Below are 25,915 nucleotides of genomic sequence, written 5' to 3' on the forward strand. Positions count from 1 at the left end.
TATACTTTTAAATGCAGGTACCACTGTATGGGAACCAGTTTGGGGTGGGGCTAAGAGCTCAGGCTAGAATCCTAAAGAGCAAGAGTTCTAGTTCCACTTTAGGCAAAGCCAGCTGGCCTTGTGGCCAGTCTGTCTCAGCCATAGAAAGAGGGCAGTGGTAATTCACTTTTGAAAATGTTGCCAAGAAAACGGCAAGGATGTGTGCAGGCAATTGTGAAGAATCAAAGTTAACTTAAAGCAGTGGTTCTCAACCTGTGGGTCGGGATCCCATTTGGGGTCGAACGACCATTTCACGGGGGTCACCAAACAACGCAGTCCACCATTTTTTTTCCCTTTTCCTTAGCTGTGCTACTCCCTTTTATTCTATTGGCTTTTGAAAGCCAATAGAATAGACTCTCTTGAATAGAGTCTAATTCTATTGGCTTTCAAAAGCCAATAGGAATTGTCCAGGTTGTCTCTGCCCTGCTGAGTCCGCCAAAAGTCCCATTCTGCAAACGGTGCTGCACCAGTTGAGTAGTCCTCGACTTACGACCGGTTGAGTAGTCCTCGACGTACGACCAGTTGGGGGTCGCGGCATTAAAAAGGTTGAGAACCACTGACTTAAAGGTAGATAAATGATGTATGAAGTCATTAAAATCTAGAGGTGACTGCATTTTTACCACTGTTGTCTCTCTCTTTATCACTGCTACCCATACGTCCTGTTGTTAAAATAGCATTTTGCAATGCTACTTGCATAAATATTTCTGCCAATATATGTCTGGAATGCTGTATCCAATCTTAATATAAGGGTCTATCAATCTGAGCTTGGTTTCTGGGTCCTGAAGTCTTTATAACAATTGACTATGAAAAATGGTCCATTTCTTCATTCCTCACAAAGGGTGACACCTCCCTAGCATGCACCCAGGGGGCAGGGCCGATACAACAAGGGCTGGTTCCTTGCTGTTTCTAGATGGCATTGTGGAGCTAAGACTGAATGTGTTTCAACATAGATGGCCACCACAAAATTGTACATTGGCTCCCGGCCGGCCTGGGCCAGGGCCAAGGCAGCAGGGGCTGTTCCCTCACTGTTTCCAGGATGGCTTCGCAGGCCACATCCAGCCCCCGGGCCTTGTGTTTGACATGTCTGATGTAGAAGATACACTAGCAGCCAATCACCTTTTCAGCTGTAGATTATGAAAGATCCAGAACTGGACGAGAAACATATTCACATGCTCAGTTTTCCCCTTCTCCCATAAGAGGCTACATAGAGAACAGGTAAATGTGGGATTAGATTTATGCCTTGCTAGCTGTACCCATAACCTTCAACTGTAGCATCTGAAATTAAGAAAAGGACAAACCCCCTGGCTTAGACAGATGCTATGAGTGAAAGCTGTACTAAATATTCTAGGATAGAGTAGCTGCTTGAGGAGTCTCCCCATCCCCTGGAAAAGAGAGAAATAATAGACAACAGGTTTATTTTTAAAGCAGAAAACTTTATTACAATAATTTAATAGAAAAAAACCCCAGTTTAAATAAATTATGCAAATACAAAATTACAATAATTAATTCAAGATTACCTCCTCCAGGGAGAGGAGGATATACTGAAAGAGGATTTGGGGAAGTGCAGGAAAACTTGAGATAACACATTAGTTCCTTACAATCTCAACTCTCTCCCTATTGCCATTATTTGGCATATCCAAATAGACTCCATCAGGATTAAAGGGCTGTTGGAATGCCCTGTAGTAATTTGCTACATCTAACGTGAAACAGAGTACCATTCCCACAGAAAACAGAAGGGGGTTCAAATATCATGGTAGGTTGGACAGGGGTGATACAGGATAAAGTATTGTGGTGTTCCAAATAAATGGAGACTTTTCTAACAAACCTTGCATCTGATTGTAAAAGATATATTGTGAGTGGGTGGAGAGACTTCAGATGAAATTTGGATTCAGTTATATCAGAAGGCAAAGATAACATGGGAAGAATCCACTAAAATCTAGACTGCAGAATTACTTAATGCTATTATCATCTAGATAATATTATCTAGATAAGCACCCTGCATTATTAGACAGCTGAGAAAGAAATGGAAAAATAGATTGACTAGGTACCAAATTGGCAGTCATTAAATGGTGTAAGTCCAAAGTTAAATTAAAACAGGTATTTTGACATATATCTGACTTTATATCTACTTTGATATTAAAAATGTTCTATGGATATAAAGTTTATAGCAACTTTTAAAGAACCATAAAGCCATCAGACTAGGGATGGTTAGAATACAGCTAAATGGCAGTCTCTTTTCTGAAAGGAAAGCAATCAGATTAAAGAAGTTGTAAAGAGAGGATTACAGTCTTAATTTGTGTAAATACCGTGAAGATTACAAGACAAACTGATTGGGCTGGCTGGGGAGAAAAAGCCAGATATTAGGACATGAATCAATAGTTAAAACATTCCAATAAATTATAGGACAGACCCAAGCCTTTTATTGTCACAATAGTAGGTGGGAAGGGGGAGATGTGCTCAAATTAGTTATAAAGAAAGGACACAAACACCATAGAGGACCTCTTGGATGAAATATCAAAGGAAAAAAGATCCTCCTTTGGCACGGAAGAATTGGAGTGATGAGGACCGTGGAAACAAGGCTGGATCAGTCTTTGAAAACAGCCTGGTGGCCATGAGGACGTTCATCATGCATAATGTGTCTGCGGACATGAATACGCCGGACACGGTGCTCCCGCCCATCTTCATCATCACCAGCACGGAGGGGGCCTCCGCCTCCACCCGCAACTCCCCCAGTGGCCTCCAGGAGGGCCTTGTCTGGCACCCGTGGTGTCTCATAGATCAGGATGTTTAGCGTTTCTTCAAAGATCCGGGCTTCGGGAAACTCGACCTGTACACCCAGGGAAAGCAGGAGGAAGCAAGTCTAAGCGTCACTATGGGATCCCTGTTCATACTGGAAGCAATGCAATTAACCTCTAATAATATGCTCAATACCAGTGGCTGAAGAACATAAATTAACTACTGCCTTATATCCTTCCTGTGAGATTAAGCATCTTGTTAGCTATTGCAAGAACAGAATTCTAGACTAGACAGACTTCTAGTTTAGTCTTCTTACATATTTAATTGGATTTAGGAAAGGAAAATATATAGTATTTTCTTTAAGATCATGGCTTACATTTCCATGTGAAGATACCAAAACATACAGGTAGTCCTCAACTTACAACTCTAATTGAGCTGGAATTACAGTTGTAAGTCATGCTGATTAGACATGTCATCTGATGACTGACTCAGTTTTATGAGTTTGTTTTTTTTCTATAGTGGTTGTTCAATGAATCACCAAAGTTGTTAAGCAAACCCCTTATCCGCAGTGGGCATTGGAAGTAAACACCATTTTTTTGGCAAAAGACGTAAATTGTGGTCATGTGACCACAGAATGCTGCAAAGGGCCATAAATGGGGACCTATTGCTGAGTGTCTAAAATGCAATCTTCTTGTGACTGGGCAGGGGGAGAGAGCAGCTGATAAAACTTTGAATCTGGGTCATAAGTACCTGGGGGGAGGGGGCTCCTGTAACTCTGGTCACCAAACGACCAGTCACAAGTTAAGGACTACCTGTATTAGAAAATCAAAGCTTCATATTTGGAGTCCTGAGGACTAGCCACACTTTACCTTGGTCTGCTTCTTTTCGGTGGCATAGACGATGGAAGTACAGCAAACCTCCGCAATCTTGCGGCCCTGCCCATAAAATGACCAACAGCAGATCTCATCCCCAAGAACGTCCTTGATGAAAAGCACCCGTCCATTGAACCTCAGAGCTAGTTTGTCAAACAGTTCAATATTCTTCAGTAAGTTGTCATCAGAGTTACTTTGGGGGGGTCGGGGGTGGGGGAGAAAGAAGAAAATAGTGGTGTGGAAACTACTAAAGAAATGGGACTAGTGGATGACCTGGGAGATAGCACAAATCCCAAGGTCATCCTATTCTGACAACAGGAGCATAGCTTACCTGGTATAGGAATACTTATTATTACTTCTGTTATGCAGTAACTTCACCACAGGCTAAAAGGAAGGCGAGAGATATAAATGAATTGAAGACCACCACCCCTCTTGTTCAGAGAGACAGCAAAACAAACTAGACCTTCCCTCATAATGGGGATGGAGAGACTGCATTTACAAGAACTCTCACTTGCCTTGATACCTTGATATATGAGGACATACATCCAAGACACTTAAGTTTCCCTGATCTCTATGATTTCCTGAAGTAAAACCTGTGTGACTTCTTGGCCTCCTTACCTTCGAACATCTTGAGATGATCTGCTGCTCTTCCTTGGGAGATGTCACCATGGGGATATGGCAGAGAGGGTCATAGGCTTCGCTTTTTTGCTAGGAAGGAGAGAAACAGAAATATTTTTCTAGACTTTCTATTCGTTGTTTACAGATTTATTAAAACAGAGTCATATATCATGCTAAAACATGATTGGTGAAATCATGGTTTGTTGAATAAACTATAATTGATTGGGTCCACAAAAGCTGTTAGGCCATAAACCATGGTTTAGAAAACATAACCACTGTGTTTGCGCAAGAGCTAAGGCTCAATTAAAGATATTGTACCACAGTGTAGAGTAATGTGTAAACCAGTGTTTTTTTCAAACCTGGCAACTTTAAGATGACTGGACTTCAATTCCCAGAATTCAGCTAACATTCAGTCTGGGGATTTCTGGAAGCTGAGGTCCATACATCCTACAGTTGCCAAATGTGAAAAACACTGATGTAAACCAAGTCAGTATATGCTCAAGGAAGCTTTAGAATTAAAATTAAAGGCATAGAGCAGGCATATGAAACTTTTTGGCTTGCCTGAGCTGCATTAAGTGAAGAGGAATTGCCTTGGGTTACGTATAAAATATATAACATAGTTAATGTATGTAAATGGACATAAATGTTTATGATTTTGTTGGGCTGCATTACTAGCTGTCCAGGGCTGCATGTGGCTTGTGGGCTGGACACACCTGGCACAGAGTCTAACAGAAATTTTAAAAGGGAACTGCAAGTAACACTTGAAAATCATATGCTTTTTTTAATATGGTCAATTCTCCTTCATAGATACTCAATATAAACATATACAAAAATGGGAGAAAATATGTAATATGAATGTATGTATTCATGCTTTTCATGTAATATCTGGGCAATTATTTCTTTTTTTTTCTTGGTAATGCAATTTAACCCAAACAGAAAAGAATATGGAAGGGAAAGGATGATTAAAGAATCAATTCCTACACCTTTACATAACTCTTAAAATGTCCCCCTTTACCCTTTTTACATTTCAACCACAATTTTATGAAGTAGGTAAGGTTGAGACAATAGTATTAACTCAAAGTCAATCAGGGTGCTTCCATGACTAAAGGGGGAACCACTTAGCTAGCACCTTCCTCAGTATAGTGGCCCAGCTTTCGGGCTGAGAGAAGACTGGTTCAAAGTTACCAGTGAGCTTCTAGGGCTGAGAATGGACTAGAAGTTGGGTCTCCAACTTGTAGTCCAGTAACGGAACCACCGCATCACCCTCCGTATATTTACAAATGAGATGGCTGGATGATGCTAGAAGATATCGTAAAACACTATTGAGGATTGGACCCAAATGAAAGCATGTTCTGGTAAAACAGAGGAACCATTGGTCCTTCTAAGTGGACAGGACAGGTCCTGCTTTCCTCTCTTGTCATCTCTTTTAAGGAGTGGAAGTCAAGGAAGTAATTGGGCCTTCTAATTTCTCAGCCCAGCCATTCTCACCTGTAGTGCAAGCTGGCAGTCCTCAACCAAACCTTGGATCAGATAATACCGGGCTTCACACAACACTTCCTCCAGCTCCCGCTGGGACTCTGGAAGAGATACTGAGCCGTCTCGCAAATAATTCAGAATAGTTCCAAAATGGCGGCCACTTCGATCAATCAAGATCCAACCTGGAAAAGCAGTTAATTTTAATCCCTGAGTTAAAGATGCTGTAGACCAGGATTTCCCAATCTTGGCAACTTTAAAATATACGGATTTCAACTCCCAGAATTCAACTGCCAGCCATGCAGGCTGGGGAATTCTAGGCACTGAAGTCCACAGGTCTTCAAAGTTGTCAAGGCTGAAAAACCCTTCGGTAGTGTGAAGGATCTACATAGGCAACCTCCCCATTCTAAAATGGCTTAGAGGAGAATATACAGTTATTATTTGCATTGATACAACATTGTGTTAATGGTAGAAGAGTAAGTTCTTGTTTAATTTAATTCTAGGCTTACAATGTACTTTATCTCAAAAAAGAAAATGTAACAAACGTAGACCTAATAGAATTTTTTTTTTTTATGAATCTACTTTGGATGTTATGCCTTGGCAAGTGGCAGTATTTAGTTGACCTTGTCTGGCCTTGGATGGGATATCTCCAGGAAGTATCAAGCATGGCTGGATGGGGAATTCTGGCAGTTGAAGTCCACACCTCTTAAAAGTTGCTAAGGTTAGAAAAGCCTGCTCTAAAATAAGTCACCCTGAAATTGTCCAAGGGCTCCCTGGGAACCACGCTGGATGAATCCCCAATGCAATCTCCATCATGTAGAAAATCCAATTCCCAGCTGTGGGAGAGATGGGGCAAGCTGAGGCTCATACCTTCACTATCTGTGAGGACTTCCATTCGGCCACTGAACATGGCCTTGAGCATCGTATCTTGCTTGGTCAGGGTCTGCACGGTGGTGTAATGCAGAGATCCTCCCACATTCAGCTTGACGTACTTGCTGCTGGGATTCAGGGGCTTGAGGTCCAAAGTCATCTCAGTTACCCCACCCCTGCCATCCCGTCGGTGCTGGGTTGGGACCAGCGGAGCACAACTCTCCAGGGGTGGGGATGGATCTGTCGAGGCCTCAGCTGACATAGCCACTTACAGAAAAAAGAAAAGACAGTTCGCTTTTGTTTTTAGTTGGTTTTTAAAGAAGAAACAAGATGCAGCCTTGGAAATCCTCCCGGCAAATTTATTTCCAATGTTATTTGGCTAAATGTCTCCCTGCAGCTCTGCCATTATCACCTCCCCCCCTTTATATGAGTCCTCTGCAAGAAAAAACTGGGTTCATTCCATAAGACGGGTTTTTTGTCGCCGATCGAGCAAGATGCTTCCAGACTGGGGAAGACAAGGAAACTAAGGGGGCATGTCAGTCATGGCCATGGATGTATTGGTAAACACAGGAAATATCCTGGAGGCCGTGGAAATGCTGGTGGTATACACCACCATAGGATTAACTTTGACAAATACCACCCTGGTTATTTTTGGAAAGGTTGGTATGAGACATTACCACTTGAAAAAGAACCAGCACTTCTGCCCGACAGTGAATCTGGATAAGCTCTGGACGCTTGTTAGTGAGCAGACAAGGCTGAATTATGCTAAAACTCCAGCAGGACTAGCTCCAGTTATTGATGTTGTACACTCTGGGTATTACAAAGTCCTGGGCAAAGGAAAGCTGCCCAAGCAGCCTGTCACTGTGAAAGCAAAATTCTTCAGCAGAAGAGCAGAAGAGAAAATAAAGGAAGTTGGAGGAGCCTGTGTCCTAGTGGCATAAATGTTTATATATGTCTGCATACTAAATCACAGGCATGAATGAACTATTTCCATAAGACAGGGAGCAGCAATGGATACCATTCAAGCTTACAGGATCTGCTTTATACTTTACTAACTGGAACCAAATAGGAAGTACAGGCAGTCCTCAACTTATAACCACAATTGAGCCCAAAATTTCTGTTGCTAAGTGAGACATTTCTTAAGTGAATTTTGCCCAATTTTATGACCTGTCTTGCTGCAGCTGTTAAGTGAATCACTGCACATTAAATTAGTAGCATGGTTGTTAAGTGAATCTGGATTCCCCGTTGATTTTGCGAGAAGGTTGCAAAAGGTGATTGCATGACACTGGAACATGGCAACGGTCATAAATATGAGTCAGTTGCCAAGCATTTCGATTCTGATCACATGACCACGGGGATGCTGTAATGGTCGTGTGAAAAGTCATCACTTTTTTCAGTGATGTTGTAACTTCGAATGGTCACTAAACAAACTGTTATAAGTCAAGGACTACCTGTAATCCCTTTTGCTATGAGTTCACAAACAGAATGATTGAGGTGACACATCATACTAAGCCATATAGTGGCTTGTTTGTTTGACACTGGGTAAAAACCAACCAAGTGATGTTTAGTCACCATATCTAAATTCGAGGCGTAGCAGAAACGTATTAGATCAGACATAAACTCAAACAAGGAACTAGCGATCAGTACCAGAACCTACCCACCAATCTTTTCACACACAAATCCCATTCTCGCTCTCTCTGCCCTGGCGCTCCCCCCTCCTCCAGGAATCTAACTGAAAGGAACTGTCTGTAGGTTTCAAGAATGATTGAGCCACCTTCCCACCCAAAGCTCTTGCCCTCCAGAGATGCTGGCACTGAATGGCCACAATCCATCCAGCTATACTGATTGTCAGGCATTACAGGAGTTGGTCCAGAGAGCCTCAATATGGGAAGGGAGAGATATTAGAAAATGGGGTCCACCTAGAGATCTAGCACATCTCAACCTACCTTCTGCTTCTGCGTGACACTCCACACCCCAGGCACTGCTAATGGGAAACAATAGGTTTGCCTTCAACTTTGCGCTAACTGTTCTTTGCCCCAACAAACATCCCTGCCCAGCGGGATCATTTCCTTGTACTGCCTGGCTCCACCCTGCTTGCCCCACCCCAGCTCTTGTGCTCTCTAGATGTTAACTGTATTCATTTTCGTGCCCGCCCAACCACCAGGCAGGCTGTCTTTATTCGCTCTTGCATTATTTATTATTACTATTATTGATTTTCTTGAGTAACTGCTCTGGGATCTTGGGGTGTGCCAAGCCTGTGAGAAAAGCAGAATATTAATATATAACAGAAATAAATGACAGCATCGGCTATGAACAAATCCATTTTCTAAGTCTAACCCTATTTAAGTCCTCTGAGCTCCAGGATCTCCCTTTCTTCAACCTTTTCCCCTGCATTGGCCCCACAACAGCTTGCTTCTCCTATGGGGGCTTCCTTTCCACTCAGGGCAACAAATCTTGAGTGCAATTCCCGGGCTATCGCTAGATGGCAGCAAACGATTGAGGTTCTTTATGCTCATTTGCTGCCATCTAGTGGTACTTCTGATTTCTGCAACCCAGATCCGGCATCCTTTTTCCGCCGCACTCCGACCTCGCCCATTTACCACCTGATCCACTCACCTCCCCCAAGGCAGCAGGGTGGGCTCAAGCCAGGCCCCTCCCCTTCAGCCCCGCCTGGACTCAGGTGCAGCTCCTCAGGATTCCTCAACCCAAGAGAAAGAGGAATGGAGGGCGACAGTGCGCATGCTCACAAACGCTCCGTCGTTTTCCCCCCCATGGAACAGTTACTCTATACATCCGGGTACCGCCTGCTTAAACGAGACAGAGGCGGGTTGACTTTCTTTCCTTCACCCTGCCGCGGGTGGCTAAACAGCTGCGCCTGCGCAGAAAGTGAAATCGCGTCCGCAGTGAAGGGTCAAAAGAAACGGAGTGATGGAAGACTAAGTCAATCGAGGTTGCTGGGGAGCGCATGCGCAAGCTATGAGTCGCGCGTAATATTAGCGCTATCGGAGGAGTGGGTGGGAACCTCTCGCGCCCCCCCTCTGCGCATCCGGGCGGTGTCTCCACCGTCTCTTTCATTAGGCAACATGGAGGGGTGGGTCTAAATGTGACCCTGGACTGATTTTATAGTTTGTGTGCCGTGAAAAGTCAACGTTTGAGTAATTGTACTTGCGCACGTAATTTTTGGGTTTTCTTTCTGACTTTGGTAAATTATGGGTGGGGCCACGCAGGATGAATTTAATGACCCCCCTCCCAGATTTAATTTAATCTGGAAGTCATTACATTTTGGGATGCCTACACATCTGTATTTTGTTTGATCCAGATTATGAGTATATTAGTTAATACAAATATTGTGAAGCCAATTATTTAAGCTGAGGGCAAGAGATTGCTGTAAAACTTGAACTCAAGAGAATACTCTTGGAAACCGTTCCCAGACCTTCTTGTATTATTTCTGTGCTACATAAAAAAATACTATGGCATCTTAAAGATGTTATTTCTGTTGATTTACAGTCTGCTACATGTGTGAAGTATTATGACATTTGTGTATCCTTTTTAGGATGTCACAAGGCTTGTGACTGTACAATATGGCACAGGGAGCCCTCGACATATGATCACAATTGAGAAGTTTCCATTGCTAAGGAAGGTGGTTAAGTGAATCTGACTTCCCCCATTGACTTTGTCAATTAGAAACAGCAGGGCACGATACTGGAAAGTGATTACAGTAATCCATTTTCCTCTAAAACAGGCATGTCCACCCAGCCTTTTGGCTTGCATGGGCCACATTGAATGAAGAGGCATTGTTTTGGGCCACATACAAAATAAAGTTAATGTATATAGTGTATATAGGTATGTGTATAAATAATGTTAAAAGTTTACAATCTTGTGGGACCACATTACTATCTAGGGCTGCATGTTGCCCACTGATTGGACGCTTCTGCTCTAAAGACAAAGGAATGTTTTGGGGGATTATAGAACAAATCTTTTAGAACAGGAGTCCCCAACCCCCGGTCCATGGACCAGTACTGCCATGGCATGCCAGCAACCAGTCCACACAAACAAGAAAAGCCGCGCTTGCAAGATGCAGGCAGCACATAAAACCACGCACTCTCCCGTCAGTGAAAAACCTCTCCACGGAACCGAACCTTTTGGGCACCTGTTTTAGGAAGCAAGATATAGGATGCAGGAGAAATGGGGTGATAGAAAAAAAAACCCACATGTCCTCCCTCTATCCTTTTAGGTTGCATTCTCAGTAGGTTATAAGTAAAAAATATATAGCCTGAACAGAAAAATGTTTCCTTGTTCCTGATTTCATAGATGAGCAATATGCAGGAGGAACATTTACATAAATGTTACTGGATTAGGTCAAAGGCTAACACTGTTTCTGCAGCAAACAAGAAAATGCTTCCTCAGAGTAGGAATAAGCTTTCTTCTTTCCTCAACAGCTGACCTAGTATCTCTACTAGGAACATTCGTAGATGCCATTATAAATTAATGATTCCTACTTCTTTAGCATCCCTCTTCCTTATTTCCCAACTGATTGATACTTTAGTTTAGCGGAATGAGGTCATCAATGGAAGGGCTTGATTGGTGGAAAGAAACAAAGAGACCTTGGTTGGAAAATACCACTTTAAAGAAACTGATGACCAGACGAAAAACAATGGTTGGGACACATCCGGTACCAAATTGACTACCACAAATATTCATGTCACACGGAAATTAAATTTCAAGTTTAGAGCATCTCACTGGATCACAGAGGTATGCTTTATATCAAGAGCAATAGCACGCACCTGTTTCCCTTTGGGCGTTACCATATTTAGAACAGAAACACTAAAAGCTACTATAATTCAAATCTCAGAAATATGTATCCCTACCTATTTCATTACAACCCTGCCAACCATGTTTTGCGAACTTGGAGGGGGGGGGGGCTGGTAGAAATATGTAATCAAGAATCACAAATGTTCAATACATTGAGACCACTTGGTATTCCTTTGCTTTATCACAGAGGTCCCCAACCTTTTGGGCACCAGGGACCAGTTCCGTGGAGAGAGGTTTTTCTGTGCACCAGAGGGTGCGTGGTTTGGTATCCTTCTTGTCTGTGCATGGTTTGGCTTTGCTTGTTTGTGCAGACCGGTTGCTGGCATGCCGTGGCCCAGTACTGGTCCATGGACCGGGGGTTGGGGACCCCTGTTTTAGCAGGTTAATAAACACCACACGTGCATTTTAAGAGGCTAAGTATTTCTGAGAATACAAATGCTTTGTGTCTGTTCTCATACATTACCCATAATACTTCTGTCAAGATTCTTTCAGATTAGATTAATAAAGCCTCAATTGATTTTTCATGACTGTGCTCTGTGAAGATTTTAAACAGGAAGCATCCTTTGTGTCAAGAATTTACTGATGTGTAGAATTGGCTTCATGTCCAGTTGTCTTTGAAAAGCACGTTTGGGACAACCATGACCTGGATGACTGAGAATCTCATTTGGCTTCATAGGGGTTACTAGTCGACTTGTTTGAAAATAATTTGTACTGATTTCTGTGAGTCCAAAGCACTCCACCCCACCCATAGCAGAAAATCCAGGAGTAACTGTTATCCTTGACCATTAGCAATGAGGGGACATATTCCAAACTTTATCATCTACAAAACCTAGTTAGCTGAGCCAATGCTTTTTAAAACATAAAATAATCATTGTAAGTTGGTTACACCCAAATTTTAATATAGGATGGGAAATGTATACAGACCTATGGAATATTCCAAATTAGCTTAAAATCAGAATTTTTGACAAACACCAAGGAAACTGAAAAAAGGAAATGGTTTGTGACAACATTGTCCAAAATTTAAAAATTAATAATTTCCCTTTATTCTCCACTAAAAATACTCCCATCTCCTTTACGTTGATACCTTGATAGTTGTGAATGCTGGATGGTTTACAGTGAAGGACCAAGGATGAGCAATGTAATCATTAAAAATATTGTTCTGAGATTTTAACATCTAATATAGCAATACCAATAGATGCACAATGCTATACAGCCTTCTCGAAGTAGTCTAGAGTCAGCATATTACCCTCCCCCAACAATCTGGATCCTCATATTATTGACCTCGGAAGGCTGAGTACCTATATTAGTTAAATAAAAATGAACACATAAGCAATGTTAATTAAAAAATCCTGGTAGGGGAGATGCTGTTTCAGTGCCAGTCCAGTTACTGAAGTTTTCGAAGACATTTGAAGATATTTGCCTGCACAATTGGAAAAGAGCAATGTTAAGCCTTAATTGATCACAGATATAGAATATAGCTACTATCTGAACTACTCCATCAGTAGGTATTGCCCGATTACCTCTGATTAAAACTTTGTTTAGCAATCCAAAAGTGCTTTTTCAAAAGAGAATTCAGCAGTGGTGAATTCTCCACCATTCAGTTAGAACTGAAGAAACTTCTTGGAAGAGAAGCGAAACGTCTTCAAGGAAAAACAAAAGCCCACGTGCCTTTTGAAAAAGCACTTATACAAAACCTCCGCTTCTGGATTTGTGCTTGAAAGGAAAAATAAAACAAAACTTTGACTTCAGCTTTTGCTGATTAGACAAGTTTGTTGTTATAGAAATGGCTATTAATTATGCAAAAATGTAAGTTGAAGCTGTAATGTTATTCTATTGCAATGAAGAGTCAGAAGCTAATGCTTTTTCTCCATTCTCCTATATTTCTCTCTTCCCCCCTTTCCCAATGCTTTCATTTATATACGTTGATAAGTTTAATAAAAATTATGTGTATAAAACAAGGACAGATAAAAAACCCATTCTCCCTTAACTTATCTGAAAAATGCCAGTTTTGTTTCTCATGGAAGCTTTCCTAGTATAGTCTGGATCCAGATGCTTCTACTTTGAGAATAAATCCATCAGTGAATCAGTGGATCAAATTAGTGATGACTAACAGGTTTAATTAATTTCAGCAGGTCTGCTCTAAACATGACCAATTCTAGGTACACAACTGTCTCTCTTTTTGTGCCCTATTCCTTTTTATTTTGTTTTTATCCTTTATTCCCTTTTTAATGTAAGTTAAATAAAGCTGCTACATCAAACATAGCCTCATTGCTTGCACCCAGGACAATCCCAAATAAGCCAGCATGTGTGTGTGTGTGTGTGTGTGTGTGTGGTTTTACTCTAGCATCTAATTTCTCCTGGAGTTAACTATGCCTTATGTTGAAATATAAAGGAAAGCTATTCTAAATTTAGATTCCGGGTTTGCTAATGTGAGCAACCAAGGGAAATGAAATGTCTTCAGTAACTCAGCACATAATGGTTTCATAATCCATCAAATGCTAACCTGGGAATTATGCCTTATTAGAACATGCAAATTCAGCTATTGTAGTATCAAGCCATTAATACGGCACTCAGAAACTATACCTTAATTAAGAATGTTTAATTATTAACCTAGTCACTATAAGTGGCAAGGAATTCTGTCTAGGAAGGTGGAGTAAGAATAAATCACTTAGTCTCCCCTCTGTGGCTGGTAAGCAAGTCGAACTCTGCTTTTAGTAAAAAAGAAACACAGGAGAGTCTTTCCAGAGCATTTAGCCTTGGAAGTGCTAGATCATTTCTCATTAAAAAGTAAAATTATTTTTGTTAACAAATTATGAAGCTAGCAACTTTTCTGGCTTTGAGTAAAAAACTATATATTCATTTGTAGTCATTTGGTACCACTGATTATCTTTTTTTGTATGTGTGCTAAAACTTTAATTTTTAACTCATGAATGTAGATGCTGGATAAGTATTGGGATTTTGTAATAGAACAGAATATTCATATATTCAATATCCTATTTTTAGCCCCCCTCCACAAAGGTGAATTTCCAGATGTTGAGTGATAACTTCCATCATTCCCTGCCACCAGCCACAACACCAGTTGGAATTCTGAGCCAATTAAATTACATAATTTAGACAATCTTTCTCTGAACTGAGTAGAAACTTGGCTAAATGCATACCTCCATAAAAGAGTCTACTTGTTTAGCTGTAATACCATGAATTTTCTCAAGATCTTGTACCTATAAAAAGAAAAAACACACACGATACAATAAGGTATAGCCAACCTTGGCTCTCTTATGACTCATGGACTTCAACTCCCAGAATTCCTGAGCCAGCATGGCTTAGCTTGGAAACTCCCTTTCCCCTCAGCATGGCTGGCTCAGGAATTCTGGGAATTGAAGTCCACAAGTCATAAAAGAACTTTAGAACAGCACCGGGCAATCCACCGCCTTATTAACGATGATCCTCAGAACTCTCCTTAATTACAGTAGACCTCAATTGAGCCCAAATTTTCCATCATTAAATGGGTTTTGCCTCATTTTACAACTTTTTTTTGCCAGAGTTCTTAAGCAAATCACTGCAGTTGTTGAGAGAATTATGAAGCTGTTATGTGAATCTGGCTTTTCCCCACTGACTTTGCTTGTTGGAAACCAGCTGGGAAGTTTACAAGTGGTGATCACATGAACCTGGGACAGTGCAATTATCAATACGTGCCCAGTTGCCAAGGGCCCGAATTTTGATCACATGACCATAAGGATGCTGCAACCGTTACAAGGGTGAAAAACCTGTGATAAGTCATTTTTAAAATGCCATTATAACTCCAAGCAATCACTAAATGAATGGTTGTAAATCGAGGACTACCTGTATAGTATCACCAAAATAATCAAGTTGTGGTAGCAAAACTGTCGAGTCGTGGTGGCAAAATTGGTTTTGCTTGTTGCAGTGCAATGTCAATAAAAGGATATCAATTATACTAGAAGTTAACATTTATATTATCTATCTTCAGTGCAACACTTCCATGCCCTTGATGGTTTTCAAAGGCGAGGAGGAGGAGGTAATGGTGGTGATGATGGATTTGGGAAGGATTACAAAACACTCAGATTTGCAAATGAAGATTACAAACATTTGAAGGTAACCAACAATGGCACTATTATTATTGGGGCACAAAGTGCAATACCATGAGGACTTTGAATCTGGATTGTCTAAATTTGGAACAATTTACAACAGCCTAACTACACAAACAATAGCTTTGTTGGGCATCGCATACTTAAGCAGATGTCACTTTAGGATTCCCCAAGCCCCAAACAAAGTAAACTGGCATACAATGGCTGCACATGATTAATGGAATTGGATTGTTATTACCTAAAAAAGTGTGGAGCTCAGATGATAAAGAGTTGCTTGTCTAGGGTGAGAAATTATGGGGTCAGCAATATGTCCCAAATAAACTCTGCCCTGAGACCACCAACCTTCTCAAAAGATCCATAATTTTCTCTCCAGCTCACAATCAGCTGGGCCTTTTTCTTGCCAATGAGGTGCAGGCCCATAAGATCCTTCACGGAACCTGAGTTCATGAGGGACAGAATATTAGCTTTGCTATGAGCCAGCTGATCTGGATGGATCTTCATCTCAAACTCAAGGGGAGCCTTATTTTCAGAGTCGAAGTCTAAAATCTGAAAAACAAACATGGAAACAGAGAGTGACCAATGAGGCTGCCTTTTAAAACCAAACCCCTCTTACGTAGCCATTTATCAACTCCCACCTCCTATTAATATAGACAAGAATCATGGCAAACAAATGATTGTCTAGGCCAGGGGTCTGCAACCTTGACAACTTTAAGACTTGTGGACTTCAGCTCCCAGAATTCCTCAGCCAGCTATACTGGCTGAGGAATTCTGGGAGCTGAAGTCCACAAGTCTTAAAGTTGTCCAAGTTGCAGACTCCTGGTCTAAACTACAAGATCTGCTCAGAGATTTTCCCCAAAAGACTAGTCCAATCAATTTGCCTACACCAGAATATACTGTGGAATCAAACGCAGGACCTCAAAACCAATGAGGCTCACGAAATAATTGTTTATTCCGTGTGTGCTGGAGTAATTCCCTCCAGAAAATAATGGGTTTGGGAAGCGCCTGACAAAGGGACTTCCACAGACAAAAGGATGCATTTATACATTTCAGGAAAGGAGGAGAAAAGACAGTCAAGGTGCATAGATAATTATGCATACTATTGCCTATGCATGGGTAATAGATGACGTAAGCATAAATAATTAGCAAACCTCAAATTACTTCCCCATCCACTGTAATTATCCTCAAGAGTTATTGTCTTAATAAAAAGAAACATATCAGTTATGTTCATGTAGCTCAGCGGTTCTCAACCTATGGGTCGCGACCCCATTTGGGGTCGATCGACCATTTCACGGGGGGTCGCCAAGCAAGGCTGTCCGCTATTTTTTCCCCCCTTTTCTGGCGGGTGCCTTACTTCCCTTGGGCTGGGCCAGCTGGTGGCCCAGCCAGTGTCGGCCTGCTCCGTCTCTGCCGCTTGCCAGCTACGCCTTGGTCGGCGCAGGGGGCGGCACCACACTTGCGACGTTCCCAGGCAGGGAGTCCTCGACTTACAACCGGTTGGGTAGTCCTCGACTTACAACCGGTTGGGTAGTCCTCGACTTACAACCGGTTGGGGGTCGCGGCATTAAAAAGGTTGAGAATCACTGATGTAGCTTGTAGCAGTTTTGATAAAGCATACTGCAAAGAGGATTTCAAGTATGCCTTAACTAAGACACATTCTAAGTTTCTATCTTGCTATCACGCTCCCATTCCTACATTCCTCCCAAAACATGATTTCCTCACAACTGTTAGGTATCTATTGGCCTTCAATGGTTGGTGAGTTATTGACCAGCCCTTAATTTGTCTGCCTGGTAGTTCCCTGCACACTGAAGCTATATGATAAGACCCAGAAGCGCTACCAGGTTTGAGAAGTCTCTGAACAAAGCTATTTCTCAGGGCTGCTTGCTCATTGCCCTGACTACCTCACCCGTGATCTGCTTTTATTTAGTGATGGTAGTAACAATGCTAAGGATGTAGGATAATTATTTTTCTGTGGAAAATATTTTAGTTTGGGAATGTTTGGCAAATTCAAATCAGAATGTTTTGCAGTGGGTTATCTTAAAAACAACAACAACGAGAAAGTAAAACTACACTGCTACTATTTTTGTATTACTTATTGCCCAATGGTCTTTTCAAATTTTAAATAAAAATATTTGTGATTTTCTGCAAATTTAATATTCAAATTTCATAAAGCAGCTACATTTGATTTTCCCCCGATGTCAAACAATTTGGCCCTAGTACCTATGAAAACTATGACTAATAAGACAAATATGCTAATTGAATCATACTCATTGGCCAAATTTTCTAGAAAATCCACATCTCTAGTGCCAAAATTTCAACAACTATCCCTGCTGGCCATCCTACGCTGTTAAAGCTGCTGGATAGATTCCAAATGAAACTCTCCCCAGAGTGTGAGTAGTAGGTGGCAGAACAAATCAGCTCTTGGTTTGGAGTATATGGTCAGTGCAGACATTATAGAAACAGCACAATTTCTATTCTTTCCACCGACCACAAACCTAAATTGCAGTGTCTGATTGGTTCCATTGCCTCCTCCTTATAGACCGTCTAATCCATTTTTTTAATTATCTCCTTCTGTCTTAGTGTAATCCATAAACCATAGGTTTTTGCTTATTGTGTTTATGAACCCCAGCCAACTATGGCACAGTTAACTACGATTCAGATAATCAGCGCCTTGTGTGAATCATACTCTGCAAAATTTTAATTTAAAATGATACGTGGTCCCATACTATTAATAATTATTCTGCAGTTTCTTGGATCACAGTGTACATTCCTGTTAATTAAGAGTAAGGAAATTATTAGTATGCATTTTGTTGTTGTTAGTTGCAAAGTTGTGTCCGACCCATTGCAACCCCATGGACAATGTTCCTCCAGGCCTTCCTGTCCTTCACCATCTTCTGGAGTCCATTTAAGCTCACGCCTACTGCTTCAGTGACTCCATCCAGCCACCTCATTCTCTGTCATCTCCTTCTTCTATTGCCCTCAATCTTTCCCAGCATTAGTCCCTTCTCCAGTGAGTCCTTCCTTCTCATTAGGTGGCCAAAGTATTTGAGTTTCAACTTCAGGATCTGGCCTTCTAAAGAGCAGTCAGGGTTGATCTCTTCTTGGACTGACCGGTTTGATCACCTTGCAGTCCAGGGGATTCGCAGAAGTCTTCTCCAGCACCATTAGTATGCATTACCGGTCTTATAATCTTTCTTTCTCTTTAACCCAATTGTCTAAAGTGCCTGAATGTACCTCAGATGAGAGCATAAGACCCTCCTGCACTAAGGCATCAAAGCCAAGGTCTCTCTTCTTGGAGCTACTACAGTATTTGTTGCCTGATTTCCAAGATTCAATTTGCACAGGGAGATGGGAAGGCCCCTCAAACCTGGGTAGTAATTTTCATGAACCAATAAGGTTCCCTATCCCAGCTTTCCCTAAGGGTCCTCCCAAAATGGCTGCACCCTCAGTTGCTATTGGCTGCAGTCACTATGGCTTAGGATGCTAGCAGCTAAGAAAACATCTGGAGGACATAGGCTTCCAACTGACAGTTTGAAATGGCTCTTTCCCAGGAGATACCTCTGTTCCGGTATGTTTGCCTTAAAAACTGTGGTACATATGGCAAATTGGCTGGAGAAAATTTCTACTACCCTTCCTGTTCTTCACCAAAATCGGTTTACCTACCTTCTTCTTTCGGCCTCTGGTCTTTTGTTTCTTAACAACACCTTCCTCTTCTTGACTCTTGACAGGTGTTTGCACTGGAGAGGGAAAGAAAGCAAATTGGGACCTTGCCACACAGGAGAATAAGGAAGGCCTGACTTCAAAAGCCTCCCCAACCTTCTCACCTTGCTGGAGAGGCAGTACTGTGGCCTGTTTTCGGGGTTTTGCAGCTTGGGGGAAAAGCACGCCTTTTTTGTTCTTCAGAGTCTGGGCTTCCATTTCTAACTGCTTTTCTTTAACTTTCTGGAAGAAGCAGGGGTAAAATAAAGGCTAATTTAAGGTGCAAGTGGGGAAAAGGAAGAAAGTGTCATGATATCTTTGTGGAAAAGAAAAGACTGTCATTGGACTAATAATAGTTCCACCGTGATCTTATGGCAGTCAGTAATCGCCTCTATTGCTATGAACCTCTCTCCCTTCCATGCATAGGTGTCATAGAATTTACTTAACAGGATCTGCCATGAGCTTGGGTGTTGTGTATTAACTTAATTTCATAAGGTCTGTTATTAAAATGGTTAACCACGTGGTTCAATTTAAATCCTTAACTGTCTGTTTGTATATATTGCAAGCCTGTGTTTAGGCGGGAATGTATGCTTTAAAATCATTGGCTGCCACCTAGTGGCGATCCATATAAATATGAATCAAAAAGCTGCTAGTGCCGCTTCTGTGTGGATTGAATAAATGAGCTGTTACTTTCATTCCTGTGTCTTCAATGCCTCACCATTCTCACTACACAACATTGGGGTTACCTGCTCTATCCAAATCTTTCCTTTTTTAATTTCTCTCTTCACCATTCCATTCAAATGGAACTGGGCGGATGCATCACTGGTTCATTGGCCTCCATTTTGCCCTTCCTCCAAATCTCCACTCTATCAATCTTTTGCTTCTAAGTCAGGGGTGTCAAACTGTGTGTCATGCTGAAACCGCCCCCACCCCATTGCCGGCAATGGGAAAAAAAAATCGCGATATGTCGTGACACGTCAGGACACCCTGTTCTAAGTGCTTTTCTCCTCTGTTGCTTATTGTGAACATGAATAGTAGCATACGGTTACTTTTTCTGAATGCGTGAACTGAACAGGATCAACACAGCAGAAATCAGAATATTAATCAGTGTTAATTATTTTTTACCTCTTTGAAGTCTTAACATCTACCATTCCCACAACTCTGAGTAAAACAAAAAAAGTGAGGATGGCAAAAGAGATAAAAGAGCAATTATCAGATAAAATGCTTAGCGTGTCGTATTTTTCAGTCAAATGCATCCATTTGCGATTCGCATACAGTCTTTGAAGACAATACACATATTTCTTTTAAAAAGCTTAACTCAGCAGAAATATTCCTATCTGTATAAAACAGAAAATAAGTACCTGGTTTAATGTGTCTGCTCAATTTTCAGCATGGGTGAATTTTATTTTAAAAGACTAGACAAAGACCCAGCATTCTTCTAAAACCTTGACTGGTTAACGAGGACCATTTTTAAATCAATTAATCTGAGCATCCAACTAAATATTGCATTTCTATTACAGTGGTACCTTGGTATTCATCGTTCATTGGTTCCAAGAGGCATGACGAGTACCAGATTTTTCCTATAAGGAATAATATAGTGAATCACAAGGCAACCGTCATCGACAAGTTCTAGCTTGTGTGTTGAGTACCAAATCCGATGAGTTTCAAAGCAATTGAGTACCAAGGTATCATTGTACTTAGTCACATCAAAGCAGAACAATGGAAACACAAAAGACAGACCTTCAGCTCACGGCGTGTCTCATCCAGGAGTTTCAGGACATTCAGCCGTTCCCTGCGTGGTGTGTTAAGGAGAGGTAACATCTGGCACCCAGCCTTTCCTTTCTCTAGAGCCTCTAATCGTAGCAATCGTTCAGCCAAATTGGGGTCAAGATTCTCAAGAGGCAGCAAAGAACTAGTACAGAAAAAGACCAGGTCCATGTCAGATTGTGTCTCACTCCTCCAACACGCCAGCCAGAGCAACAATCCCTCCTCAATTCAGCATTTGGGAGGTGGCATGAAAGAACTGGACTGCACCAAAAGCTACCAAAATACCTGGTGACTCACCTGAGTGGCTTCTCTTCAGGTGGCCCTGGCTGTTCTTCTTGTAGGCAAGGCCTCTTGGCCTCATGGCCTGCATCTCTGAAGCCTGGACAAGGCCTCTTGCCATCTGTAGGAAGAAGAGGATTAGCTGTCTTTGCCCAACATTCACGGTTTATGGATAGACTTACAACCATTCGTTCAATGGCTGTTCAAAGTTACAATGGCACCCAAAAAAGTGACTCATGACTGTTTTTCACACTTATGCCTGTTGCAGCAACCCCTACGGTCCTGGGATCAAAATTTGGACACTTAGCAATTGGTTCATATTTATGACGGTTGCAATAACCTAAAGTTATGCAAATGCCTTTTGACAAGCAAAGTCAATGGGGAAGCCAGATTCACTTAACAGTCATGTTTCTAACTTAGCAACTGCAGTGACTCACTTAACAACCATGGCAGGAAAGGTTGTAAAATGGGGCAAAACTCTTGCTTAGCAACAGAAATTTTGGGCTCAACTGTGGTCGTAAGTTGAGGTCATTAACTGTATTCAGTCAATTCAGTCCCTGCCATTGTGTGATGGGCTGATCCACAAAACTAATCACCTAGGCTTGCTTCATACAATTCTGTAGGCTAAAACTGGCTGGCTTGTGACTGTGTGAATTGTCGGAACATAGCAATTTGTTTATCTGATAGAGAAATATATAGAAATAAAATTCTCAAAACCCATCTCTTCCCTATTGTCCAACTCCAATGGCCGCTTTTAGGGAAAAAGACCTTGTATCTTCTCTTACATTATGATTTTGCCCTTCATGATGTACATTATTCAAGATCATTTCATTGTGTGTCAAAATAAAAAGAGCATTAAAATAGGCCAACCAACTGAATTTGTAAAAGACAACATCCTATTTTTTGTTATGTGTGTTGCTAGGAAACTATGAGATCAGGTAGGATGGAAAATTTGCCAGGAAAGTGTTCTCCAACATAATATTCAACAGATAGTCGTCGACTTAACAGCAGTTCATTTAGTATCTATGAAGATTCTCAGTCAAACAAGGAAGTCCAGTTGCCTCCTAAAAAGCATCTTTGGGAGTCCATTTAATGATTGTTCAAAGTTACAACTGCAGTGAAAAAAAATGGCTTATGACTATTTCTCACAACCATTGCAAAATCCCCACGGTGACATGATCAAAATTCAGACACTTGGCAACTGATTCACAATGGTTGCAATGTCAAGAGGGTCATGTGATCAACTTTTGCAACCTTTCAACACGCAAAGTCAATGGGGAAGCCACTTAACAACCGCGTTATTAAGTTCACAACTGCAGTGATTCAATTAACAACACTTAACAACTGTCACAAGAGAGGTTGCAAAATGGGGCAAAATTCATAACAGAGCAACAGAAATTTTAGGCTCAATTGTGGTCATGCATTGGGGACTATCAGTATTGTTCCATAAGCACCTTGGCTTATAGCAGGGGTCCCCAACCTGTGGGTCACAGCTCATTAATGGACTGTGGCCTAATCGCAACTGGGCCGTGTGAGTGGCCGGCTGGGCGTATGCGCACCTGCAAAAGAGGCCATCACCCAGCCCAAAAAAGAACAGACCCAAGCCGTTCTCCAACAGCAATCAGCACCCAGATCAGCGTAGATTAACTCCAAGGTCAACATTAGACCAACAATCAAGTAAGTAATACCCCAATCAAGAAACTGCCACAGAGCCATCAGTAAACAGCCCAACCAAAGAATCTCTAAGATCGCCCCCACCCACCCAGACAGGCAAGACACCAGAATACAAACCGACAGCAAACAGCACTCCTTACTAGCAGTGATAATGTTACCTAGTTTGGATAATGAAATGTCTGCAAGAAAGCTCAGAGACTATCAAGGAACCCTCAAATTAAAGCAGGGTCATCTGAGCCCCCTTTTTCACAGAGTCCTTAACAAATGGAACTAATAGCTCTCTTGTTGTCAGGAAAGAATTGTTTGACTGCAGTGAGTAACAGATAAAGAGCTTGGAATATGGCCTTCATTTGTCATGTTTTGGAAGGCCCTTTCTTCCCACGATTTGGAAAATTTCTAAGGATATTTGTCTGTCACAGAAGGAAAATCAGGCAATATTTTACTTGATTCCTGAAACTATAATTTTGTAGGTTGGCCCCTTAATTCCCCACCAACTCTTTATATGGAAAATCCCAGTCTTTACTTAGGAAGAAGCGGAACACCGATTTTCTTGCCGTTCTGCAGTTAGCAAAGTGCAATGCGTGGTACAGGATGGTCTCCTTGTCGAAATGTTCAGAAAAAGATTAGATACACATTTATTATGTAGATTAATGTTATTTGAGAAATGAAAATAACAGGAGAAATAAATTCCAGAGATCCCAGTTTTTAACTTACCCCATCTTTCAGATAGGAATCTGCACAATACAGATTAAGACATTAGGAATAATATAGATTATTATTTCAAAGAGAAATCTTTGAAATAATTTTCAGATCTCAGGGAACCGTGGCATAAACATCACCAGAAAATATGAAAACTTAACAATGCAAATATGCTTCTCATCCACATACAGTCCATGTTTTACAGCATTTACAACAGCAAATCAGCAGGCCAGCAGCCGAATGCGGTGTGAAAGCATGCCAGCACTGTGATTGCTAGCGTTGCATTGTGTACGAAGTTTAAAAAAAGATTTCTTTTTTCTTCAAATACAATCTCCGGCTGAAACTCCTAGTGACCTCTCAATTCCAACTGAGAAATGCTACTCTAGAGTGTTAATTCCAGGACTGAAGAAAGATTCCCACCTCCCCAAAATGGAAGGTATAATGAGGTCAGCCCTCCTCTTCTTTCATGAACTCACCTGAGACAGAACTTCCTGCTTCTGGTTGGTTGCTCACAGTTTCAGTTTTCCCAGGCTTTGCTGGTTTCCTATTATCTATAAAGACAGGTTTAGATTTGATTAACTTTTTGAAACATTTTCTTCTTTACTACATTAAGACTTGGTGTAAACCACTGTTTCTCAAACTTGGCAACTTGAAGATATGTGGACTTCAGTTCCCAGAATTCCCCAGCCAGCATGGCTGGTCTAGACCAGGGGTAGGCAACCTTGGCTCTTTTATGACTCGTGGACTTCAACTCCCAGAATTCCTGAGCCAGCTATGGGAGGTCATAAAAGAGCCAAGGTTGCCTACCCCTGGCCTAGACTTTGGGAAAGAGTTCCAGAATGTAGATGAAGAGGTCTGGTCCCCCACTCGCCTAGCCTTTCTGGGTAGAGCAATTCACACCCATATTTTCTCATTTAATTTAATCATGGAAGGTTCAAGTGCTGGAGGTTATAGAGCAGCCTTTTGTTGCTTGGTGGCTTCCAGAATTCCCAACTTTCTTCCAAAGCCCAGACTACATAATTCCTGACTTACCAGTTTGGGGTAGGGCTTTCTGGGTGAAGGGTTTATTCACAACTTGTTTGGACTTTGCAGCAAAGTTGAGGCTTGTGAGGGTGTCAAAATAATATTTCTTCTCTGGAGCGATGTTTGCAATAATCAAGCTGTGGGCACTGCCTCCCAGAGAGTCCTAGAGGAGAGATTCCAGGGGAAATAATCACTCCTTGATGTCAACTCCTTCCCATCCCAGGGGGGGAAAAAGAGAGAAAGAGAATCCCAATTACCTGCAGCAGACGGGTCAGCTTGCTGTCTCTATAGGGAACTCGAGGCAAACCCTGATTAAGGGCATCAACCACCTTGCTGAGCACAAAGAGGGAGCTGTTGATAGCTCCGCTCTCTTTCAGGCGTAGGCCTTTGTTGCCCGTTTTTCGATTGTCCTCAGAGCCGGCTAAGTCGATGAGGCACAGCTTCGCAGTCTGGTGAGAATATGTGGGCCAGTCCCGGATTCGGTTCACCAGAACCAGCAGCACAGCATGACTGCGGCTGGAGCGCTGGTTCAGCTGAGTCGATGCCACCGTTCGTTTTCTGCTCGCCGGCAGAAAATAGCTTTCAAAGTCTGCAAAGTTAGTGAGCTCTTTCTGGGTCAAGTCTGGAACCAGGATGTTGTGGTTACGATCCTCTCTGATGGGCAGGTCTCGGAGGGTGGGCTGAAGAAGGTCCAAAACCTGAGGAACGGAGGAAAAACCCTAGTTTGGATGGTGGGTGTGGAATTTTAACCTTCACTCCTTCTTTATCTTTTCCCCAGATAAGCTAATACATTCCAGCAACAACGTTTTTCCAAAGGTGAGTAATCTGGGCATTGATTTTTAAGTTGTTTAAAAAAACTGTTTCAGATCTTGTTTTTTCAAATGACAGAATCAATTCTGCATTGGTTTCTTGTTTTTCTCTTAAGACACTAATTTCAGTCAAATGAGCCTTTTTCCTGCCTATTCTGCTTCAGGTACAAGAGGCTTTTTTCTCCTTAACACTCCCTGTTGGATTGCTGTTGTTGCCATGAGAGCTGTCATCTTCCAGCACTAGCCATTAATGCTGGGCTGGTGATAGCTGGCGCCCAACAGAATCCTGAGCTATAAATTCCCACACCTTTTTCTCTCCAGTCTTTTCTTCACGTGTGTCAAGACGTAGGAAATCAGGAGTCAAGAGAGAATTCAAAACCGCTACGAGATTATTTCTTGCTACCTATTCACAGGAATCTGATCTATTAACGGTCAAGGCAATTGG

The 25,915-nt window shown here is 41.7% G+C and overlaps 2 protein-coding genes and 1 pseudogene across 4 annotated transcripts in view; 1 reads left to right on the forward strand and 2 right to left on the reverse strand.

The window, feature by feature from the left end:
* Positions 1–1,451: 1,451 nt before the first annotated feature.
* KCTD13 (potassium channel tetramerization domain containing 13) lies at positions 1,452–9,465 on the reverse strand. 2 transcript variants are annotated; one of them, XM_039330404.1, is made up of 7 exons: positions 9,225–9,465; positions 6,609–6,875; positions 5,754–5,923; positions 4,266–4,355; positions 3,979–4,031; positions 3,645–3,840; positions 1,452–2,866 (listed from the first exon to the last, which is right to left on the reverse strand). In XM_039330404.1, the coding sequence occupies exons 2-7, from the start codon at positions 6,868–6,870 to the stop codon at positions 2,624–2,626; spliced, it is 1,014 nt and encodes a 337-aa protein (XP_039186338.1). In that variant the 5' UTR covers positions 6,871–6,875; positions 9,225–9,465; the 3' UTR covers positions 1,452–2,623. The 2 variants fall into 2 exon arrangements, with proteins under 2 accessions (XP_039186338.1, XP_039186339.1); XM_039330405.1 differs by lacking the exon at positions 9,225–9,465 and adding an exon at positions 8,555–9,191.
* Positions 6,939–7,563, forward strand: LOC120302201 (annotated as a pseudogene).
* Positions 9,466–12,297: 2,832 nt separating the features above from the next.
* The window catches only part of KIF22 (kinesin family member 22), a 29,044-nt gene continuing 15,426 nt past the window's right edge, over positions 12,298–25,915 (reverse strand). For both annotated transcript variants that reach the window (XM_039330384.1, XM_039330383.1), the window contains exons 5-14: positions 24,919–25,359; positions 24,671–24,824; positions 24,115–24,189; positions 21,284–21,386; positions 20,960–21,131; positions 19,345–19,462; positions 19,184–19,257; positions 15,866–16,069; positions 14,579–14,638; positions 12,298–12,840 (exon numbers count right to left, since the gene is read on the reverse strand). In XM_039330384.1, coding sequence (XP_039186318.1) covers positions 12,805–12,840; positions 14,579–14,638; positions 15,866–16,069; positions 19,184–19,257; positions 19,345–19,462; positions 20,960–21,131; positions 21,284–21,386; positions 24,115–24,189; positions 24,671–24,824; positions 24,919–25,359 — 1,437 coding nt within the window. In that variant the 3' untranslated portion in view covers positions 12,298–12,804. The remainder of the gene's footprint in view (positions 12,841–14,578; positions 14,639–15,865; positions 16,070–19,183; positions 19,258–19,344; positions 19,463–20,959; positions 21,132–21,283; positions 21,387–24,114; positions 24,190–24,670; positions 24,825–24,918; positions 25,360–25,915) is intronic.

Source organism: Crotalus tigris, unplaced genomic scaffold (genome assembly GCF_016545835.1).
Source record: "Crotalus tigris isolate CLP2741 ecotype Arizona unplaced genomic scaffold, ASM1654583v1 scf7180000024427.8105951120:4207309, whole genome shotgun sequence".
NCBI lineage: Eukaryota > Metazoa > Chordata > Lepidosauria > Squamata > Viperidae > Crotalus > Crotalus tigris.

What these genes read in the sequence shown, in the direction of transcription:
- KCTD13 (XM_039330404.1), bottom strand. Translation starts at nt 6,870, where the DNA reads ATGTCAGCTGAGGCCTCGACAGATCCATCCCCACCCCTGGAGAGTTGT. An exon ending in AATAAGTATTCCTATACCAG is followed by an intron (nt 3,841 to 3,978) that starts GTAAGCTATGCT and finishes ACCCCCCCAAAG; the next exon opens with TAACTCTGATGACAACTTAC. An exon ending in CCGAAAAGAAGCAGACCAAG is followed by an intron (nt 2,867 to 3,644) that starts GTAAAGTGTGGC and finishes CTGGGTGTACAG; the next exon opens with GTCGAGTTTCCCGAAGCCCG.